This window comes from Microcaecilia unicolor, chromosome 2, assembly GCF_901765095.1.
Source record: "Microcaecilia unicolor chromosome 2, aMicUni1.1, whole genome shotgun sequence".
Classification (NCBI taxonomy): domain Eukaryota; kingdom Metazoa; phylum Chordata; class Amphibia; order Gymnophiona; family Siphonopidae; genus Microcaecilia; species Microcaecilia unicolor.
The window spans coordinates 510,292,346-510,301,021 of NC_044032.1; the positions used below are offsets into that span (position 1 = coordinate 510,292,346).

Below are 8,676 nucleotides of genomic sequence, written 5' to 3' on the forward strand. Positions count from 1 at the left end.
CAACAAGATAAACTCATATGTGCTACTTTTTGTGTACACCTTACCTTGATTTGTACCTGTCCTTTTCAGGGCACAGACCGTATAAGTCTGCCCAGCACTATCCCTGCCTCCCAACCACCAGCCCCGCCTCCCACCACTGGTTCTGGCACAGACCGTATAAGTCTGCCCAGCACCATCCCCACCTCCCAACCACCAGTCCCGCCTCCCACCACCGGCTCTGGCACAGACCGTATAAGTCTGCCCAGCACCATCCCCGCCTCCCGCCACTGGCTCTGCCACCCAATCAAATAACAAAAGTTCACTCACCACAAATCAAATAATGTAAATATCTTTGGCATACCGTAGCTGAAGAATCAATCAGTCCGACCACAGTCAAACCTTTAGACTCTAGGCATGCACATAGCAGAAAATATCCGCCCCTTCCTTTTAAACATTGGCAAATTACACACCATCCAATCAGAACAGCCCAAGCTGAAAACCCACCTGACCACATGGTTTTAATTATCTTACCAAATCCCATTCTATTTCATGATTTAGACCAACTGGTTCAAGGGTATTGTACAGAAAAATATATTTCTGTTCTATCTGGTGCAATTTCTGTGGTCCATTACCACCTCTAAAATTCTTTAACTGATAAAGGACAACAAAACGCAATGTATCTATTGCATGTCCTGCATCCACCCAATGGGCAACAAGAGGTGCCTCCAATTTATTCAATCTTATATCGCTGAGATGTTCATCCACTCTTAACTTAATCTTTCTAATCGTATATCCAATGTACCATCTGCCACAAGGGCAGCAGATACCATATACTACCTCATGGGAATTGCAGTCAGTTTTACTTTTCAGATATCTTTTATTATTGCCAAGCATAACATGATCAGCACATATACTGTATCTACAATAAATGCACTTATCACACCTCGAATGTCCCCCAACAATCGATTCCCCAGATGTAATATATCTATTACTAGACAAAAGCGTGCCCAAATTTTGTGCCCTTCTATACGCTATTTTTGGGGATTCATTAAATACAGGATGAACCATCAAGATATTCCAGTGCCTCATAAGCACCTTACGTAAGACCATAGACTGTTTAGAGTATGGAAGAATACATGTCAAGCACTCATTCTGCTCAATATTAGACTCACAAAGGAGCCATTCTCTGTGTATTTTTAGCCCTCCTAAGTGCTTTCTTGATAACTGATTTAGGGTATTTTCGTTGGGCAAATCGTTCAGCCACTACTTGTGCTTGGCACTTGTAATCCTCTTCATCTGAACACAACCGTTTAACCCTCAGCAGCTGGCCCACCGGGATTCTGTCCCTTAAATTTCTAGGATGAAAATTTCTGTAGTGTAGTAGAGAGTTTTGATCAGTTTTTTTCCTAAATAATGTCGTACTGAATCTACCATCATTCAGGGAAATCGTAATATCCAAAAAATTAATACAATCAACCGCTATATTATCTTCAAAACTGATGTTATCATCACAACGATTTAAATAAGCGAGGAAGGTTTTCAACTCACTTTCATCCCCCACCCACACAAAAAAAATATCATCTTTAAAGCGTTTCCAGATGGGGATCTTTGCAATATAATCACAGTTAAAGACAAAATTTGACTCAAACAGCCCCATAAAGAGACAGGCAATCGTAGGCGCTACAGGTGACCCCATAGCTACCCCTTTAGTTTGCAAATAAAATTTGCCATTGAATACGAAATAATTATTATCTATGACCAAAGTCATCATTTTCTGCATCAATCGAACATGAGCTTCAGACAGCCCAGTTTGCTTCAAATAATGGGTAGCAATGTCTTTTGCACGCACTTGGGGAATATTGGTATATAAAGCCCGAACATCCAGTGTTACTAGCCTAATCTCTATGTATTGAGCGAGATCTAACACATTCAAGATGTTTATTAAATGTGTCAAATCCCTCAAATATGATTGTAATTGCAACACAAAATCACTCAGATGAAAATCAAGGTATTGTGAAAGGGGCTCAAGCATAGATTGATTACTAGACACAATCAGTCTAGCTGGTGGAGATTCAAGAACCTTATGCACTTTAGGTAAAAAATATATTACCGGTTTCATCGGATATTTATTATAAAGGTAATTATATTCTTTCCTAGAGATTAACTGATCTTCAGCCGCTTGTGATAGCAGCGTTAATACTTGTTGATGAAGAAACCCTGTGGGATCTTCATGGAGATCAATAGGTATGTCAGTTAAGTCAGGCTGTTCCATATTCACGGCCCTGGTCACCTCTGGAACTGGTGGTTCTGGAGGCACTGGAGCGCCTCCTCCTGCTGCTTGGTCAGGTTATTCCACCTGGACTTGCTCAGGATCTGGAACTGGAGAGGTGATCTCTGCTGATTCTGCTTGTTGGGCTGCCCGTGCCTGACTACGGGTCACCATAGCAGAAATGCTGACTCCGCTATCAAGGGTTATGTTCATTAGACCCATGTCAGTCCCACACAGCATTGGTACCGGCACAATTTCATTATTCCTACTTCTCTGTATCCAGGCTTGGTACCCCAATCCAGGAATTTTCAAGCAATGGGTACAATCTCTCTGGATCCATTGGCTAACTCAACCTGCACAGTGCGCCCTGGAAGAATAGCATCTTCTGGCACTAGCTCTGTTCATAATTAAGTGATGCTAAAACCAGTGTCCACAATTCCAGCCACTTGGGTCTGATTCACAGTTACTGGGGTGCTGTAGTGTTGTGGCAACCCATCTGCATCCTTGCTTGATGAAAGACCAGTAACTTTCTGTGCTGCAGCAACTGCATCTGCCCCCTTTGTGGGACTGGAGCCACCCACAAAAGCCGCCAGCTCTGGTGCAGGAACTGAAATGCTTTTTAGTGCAGGCTTGAAGTAATTCCTGACTTCTGTACTCTTAACTATAAAGCACATTTCTTCTTAATATCATATTAAATTTGGGGTGTTTTACACTTCTGTGTACAAATCACGCTTCTTTTCTTTTTGTTAGCCTGAAGAATTAATTTATCATCCTACAGATCAAGCTGCTGCTGTAGAACTACAAGACAGGTAACAAAAATAAACAGTTTCTGTCAAAATGTAATAACTTTTTCCCACATACAAAGATGTATCCAGCCTGACAGCTAATCATGTTCTATGCAGAATTGAAAAGATATTGAAGGAAAAAATTATGAACTGGAGGTCAAGACATCCAACTCGATGGAACAGATACTGTACCTCCACACTTCGACATTTCTTGCCTCTTCTCGAGCAAAATCAAGGAAAAGATGTAGGAAATGATCACCAAACAGAGCTGCAGAAACAACTGGGAGATTACAGGGTAAGAAAACATTAAGGGGGTCTTTTACTAAGCTGCGGTATCATTTTTAGCTCGCAGTAGAAATCAGCTGGCGGTAAACGTCGAGATACCCACAGGAATATAATAGGTGTCTTGGCATTTACTGCCAGCTGATTTTCTGTCGCAGCTAAAAACGCTACCACGGCTTAGTAGAAGATCTTCTAAATGAACATTATTTCATCTTTGCCATATTAGTCTTGCATCAGAAAAGGTATCCAGCTATGTAACAGCCAAGGAGGATTAGTGTGGAAAGTACAAATATCATGTTTAAGGAGAAATGTTATAGAGGAAAAGCTGAATAGTGAAACTAGAGCACACGTATCTAAAAATGCAGTGATAAAACTAAAGGAAATCATTTACTAACAGCATTACTCTACACTATCTGCCGCAGGGCCCATAGGAATGATAGCATGCTGTAATGGCATTAACTCATGCTAACTAATCATAAATAAACATAAGGTGGTACACAAGTGAACAGAAAGGAACCTGCAAAATATAACAGGATAGTCTGAACTGGGAATATTTTTAACTAGGAACTGAGATAAGGCAGTTTTCAATGTTTTGCATCTGTACACTATAAAGCTTAAAGGAATCACATCCACCATCCATTTGTTGGTGAAATAGTTGCCCTCTCTAGTTAGTAGTAAAGGACCTGCTCAGGTATCTAAAAAGGCTGAGAGCTTTGTTTAATAAATTGAGATATACCATAGAAAATCTCAGTCTGATCTCTATTTTGGATAATTTCTGGGAAATGTTAAGAACTTCATTCTTTTCTAAATTCATAGAGAACAAAAAGTGGTAGGCATGGAGATTTGAAGAAGAATATCACAACCATATCTAGCAAATTTGGTAGAATGCTTTATATGGCAATTTTAGATTATAGCCTGAATAGCAGATTCCAGAGCAACTATCAATTAATTTAAATTAGAGTCACTGTATGCAAAATAAATCTTAATTCTGTTCATTTATTCTAGTGTTCATATCCTAAAATCTTAACTTGTTTGCAGCACTGAAAGGCCTGGCTTACATTTTAAAAAGGAGGCTTATGTAAGACAGCAGTCTGGGAATTAAAAGAAGTTTTATGAATTGGATCAGAAATTAATGCAGTGAGGCAGTGACTGCCTGTCTGTCTTAGCTGAGGTTAGAAATCAGAATAGTGGGCTACAAACTAAAGCAACAGTTAATAAACTATGGGTCATGACCCCAGATGGTCATAAAGTCATCTGCTGGGGTCTCTAATGGGAACACACTTCCACAGGACTGGATTATGAGTAATAGATCATACTAACCAATGAAGCAACCTTGTCTAAGAACAGTCAGAAGACTGCGTACATCTGAATTTTTCTTGTCAATAAATAAGGGCTGAGAAGTGCTTTTTGCCAGTAACTTGTTGGAGCCAAAGACAGTGTGCAGCTTGGGCCTCCCATCCTATGTGGATGCTGCAGAAAAGTACTGTAGTTGGACCCTTTCCACATGGGAGCTGCAGAGTACATGCAGGCGGGGCCTCTTCCTACACAGGAGATGTAAAGCTGTGTCCTCAGTGCATTGATACACTTTTCATACCTCCTAGGAATTGAGGAATCACATTAACAGGGTGAAAACAGGAGGAGCAGGTTTAGACCAGGAGTCGCAGTTTATTTCTATGTCCATTTCTTCCCCTCCCCAGTGACTAACGCAGTACTACACCCCAGTGGGACAAGAGTATGGAGGAGAAGGATTGAGCAACATTAGTAGGACACAAAGACTTTGGAGTACAGTGGGGACGTGAAACAGTAGGTGCACCCCAGTCAGTTTCTACTACTTGCTGCTGGCCTGCTCTTTCCTCTTGGTACAGTACTGCACTAGTCTAGAGAGAGGGAGAGAGAGGGTAGGTGTAAACTGTGCCCACTTCTCTAAATCTGCTCCTCGTTTTCTCCTCACTGATATGTGTCCTTGATTCCTGGGAGGTGAGTACCTGTTTGGTTAAGTTCCACAGAAAATCCAAGGATGGCCTGCTCACCATGATTTAACCAGGCAGGAGCCTTTCCTGCCTAGTTAAATTGTTCTAAATATCTACCCCAATATGTTCTTACAGTCCATTTTTTTGAAGGTGGCGCATTCAAATAGGTATAAATGAGTGCTTGGTATGAAAAGCTAGGTGTTCTCAGATTTCATTGTGCTGTGTTCTAACTACAGTGCCCTAAGAAAGTTAGGAATTTTTAAAATGTTTTAGCAAACATAGCTCATATTTTATTTACAGTTTACCTAAAAGTAAAAAAAAAAAAAATACCCAGAACCTAAATGTATTTGGGAGCTATGAAGAAGCATTCACTGGTATCTTTTCTTTCCCCCCAGTTTTCTGGATTTCCTATTCACATGGCGTTTTCTGAAGTGAGACCTCTTGTAGAGGCTGTGTACAGCACAGGAGTCCATAACACAGAAGTTCCCAATGTGGAGTTTGCTCTGGCAGTGTACGTCCGTGCATATCCAAAAAACATACTTTCTGTATGGATATATGTAGCATCACTTATTCGCAATAGATGAACTTTTAAAATGAGAACATGGCTTTATACAAAAAACAATGGTAGATTGAAATGTCTTTGATGTATGTATGAATGAAAAGTATCATGCCCAATTCTTATCATTTTAAACTTGGCTAAATCAGTTTCAAGGGACTTAATCAGCCTGTTTTCTGTTAACTGTATGCAATAAATTAGTATGATGGCTGTGTTAGTGTACTTATATATCTAAAAGTAAAGGTTGACAAAAATGTGAGATCATTTTGCAGGACTTAGCTCAATTTGTTTCTTGATCTTTATTTCTACATATTAATTGTCAGAAGCCTTAATAGTAAAACTTAAGTAGCAAAATTATTTTCTGTCTTATTTTTGTACTATTGTAAATGCTTATTTAGGAGAAATCCCCATTTAATATCAAATCATGTTTAAAATATATTTTTGTATTTGTCCATTAGTGACACATAGTTTTAAAGGAAGCTTGATAATATCAGTGTGTATTTTCAGTCTGTAGAGATGCAGATTGATGTATCAGATCTTGCAAACAGAAATATTTATTCTGAGTTACTGTGGCATTTGAACTGTATATATTACACTATTAAATTATGTATCTTGTAAATCCTGATTTCTAAATGTTCTTTTATAAATATTTTTAAATGTACAAATAAATTTTAAAGCAAAATTATAAATTATTTTAACTGTTTTTCTTACAATATAGTAGCCCTTTCAAAATTAATTTTTAATGTTTGTGTGTCTTTATTGATCTAGGATGTCATTATAGAAGTCTCTACACATGTAAATTGTACCATTTATATGTATAGATTGGATACACATGTAAATAGGATAAACAGTTTGGAAAACTAAATATAGAGATAGGTGTGTCACCGCTCTTAACTTAAGGATCCACAATCAAGATCTAGATTATATTTTAACAAAGGAACCTCAAACCACCTCATGGACACCCATTGCTACTCAAGCTTGGTTTGCCATTCAAATGAGGAGTAAATTACTATCACTGGTTCAGGTGGGGAGACTTGGAGAAAAAAAGCCACCCGAAAAAACTCAAATATAATTGAGAAAACCGGATGGTCTAAAAACTCCTCGCCTCTCAACCATTAACAAAAGTTAAGATAGGTGCACCTCCCCCATCATATATACCCCCTACTTATTCTCCTATACAACCGCCTGAACATATAACTCTCTGCCTGCTAATGTATTACTAACCTGGAGCGGTCTCTTATAAATAAACAAATCTTTCTTGTTAGTTCATACTATTCAACAGTCACTTATCTGATTGTTGTTGACGCAGGACTCCTTAGGAATACTATTTTCAGGCTAGAGGTAGTCGAAAGTGGAGCTGGTGCTGGTGCTCTATTGTTCAGTTACATGAAACACCTTCCGTGTCTCTTTAACAATTGCTTTTCCAGTTATAAGAAACACCCTCCGTGTCTCTCTTACAATCACTCTTCCGACAAGTGCGCCTTGTTTCGCCAAAATCTGGCTGCTTCAGGAAAATTTTATAACTGGGATCCTGCTCCGGACCTCGAGAAAACCGAACTTGTTCACAATTTCAATTCACAGAATGGCGCAAAGAAACAGATCGCTACCCGGAAATATAAACCCTGCCGCATCAGAGCTACAGAATTGGAACGCCCCGCCTCCATACAGGTTGCTCCAATCAATTTATTCCATGACTGAAAGATGGCCTAAGAGCTTTAATAGTAGGCGTTCCATTCTATATTGCGGTTCAAACCTTGCGGTTCCACTGTTTGCAAAAGATAGATCCAAAACTGTTCTTTTCTCCATAGAATGGTTTTAATATCCCCCCCTCTCTTACCCAATATCACTTGGTCAATGACCATGCAGGTTAATTGATCAAATTGGTGTTGGAAATGCACACAATGTAGAGTCATTGGTGCCTCCAGCTTAAGTTTAGTTACACAATGTCTATGTTCGATGACTCTAGTTTTAAACTGGCATGTGGTATGTCCCACATACATTAAGCCACACGGGCACCAGAACACATAAACCACATTGGCAGACTCACATGTGGTATTGTGTCTCAGCTGAAACTCTCTACCAGTTGTAGAAGTGAAAACAGAACCTTCCTTAGTTATTGAACAAATCGAGCAGTGTCCACATTTTCGATGGCGTCCTACTATATGATGTTTTTGTGTCCACACATCGGCATAGCTAAATTGATCTTGAAGATTCCTATTGCGTGAAAAAGACATCATTAAATGATGATCAAGAAATGCTGGTTGTGTAGACATAATGTTCCAATGTTTCCTTAGATAAGCTGATAAGGGGGGAGCGGTGGTTGTGTTGGATAGGGACTATTACATAAATGAAATACAACAACAATTATCAGATGAAAACACATACAGAAAGTTGAGTCAAGACCTTACGTATGATTTACTCAGTAAGCTACAAGAAATAACAAAAAGAGCTGAAAACGAAGGATTCTTGACTAAAAAAGAAAGACAATATCTGTGTCCTTTATATTCCGTAACACCGATTTTTTATACGGTCCCTAAAATCCACAAAAACCTTACCTCTCCTCCGGGTAGGCCTATTGTTTCTTCAAGGAATTCCTTACTAGAAAGAGTTTGTAAATACACGGATTGTTTCCTAAGATCATTAGTACAAAATATACCAGCCTATATCAGAGATACTTCCCATTTTTTGCAAATACTAACAAGGTTAAGTATCAATGAAGAGACACTGATAGTCACTCTGGATGTACATTCTCTCTATACTGCAATTCCTCAAAAAGAAGCCGTACGGGCAGTTGAAAATGCACTAGAGGGTCGCCCTCGTCCACACACAGTACCT

At 39.2% G+C, this 8,676-nt stretch overlaps 1 protein-coding gene across 5 annotated transcripts in view; it reads left to right on the forward strand.

Moving 5' to 3' along the window:
* CC2D2A (coiled-coil and C2 domain containing 2A) overlaps positions 1-6,093 on the forward strand; it is a 237,142-nt gene extending 231,049 nt beyond the window's left edge. For 4 of the 5 annotated variants that reach the window (XM_030191203.1, XM_030191206.1, XM_030191204.1 and 1 more), the window contains 3 exons: positions 2,999-3,057; positions 3,151-3,328; positions 5,681-6,093. In XM_030191203.1, coding sequence (XP_030047063.1) covers positions 2,999-3,057; positions 3,151-3,328; positions 5,681-5,869 — 426 coding nt within the window. In that variant the 3' untranslated portion in view covers positions 5,870-6,093. Of the gene's footprint in view, positions 1-2,136; positions 2,224-2,998; positions 3,058-3,150; positions 3,329-5,680 lie in introns of those variants that run through there. The other variant, XR_003940710.1, reaches the window with a different exon arrangement.
* Positions 6,094-8,676: the final 2,583 nt, after the last annotated feature.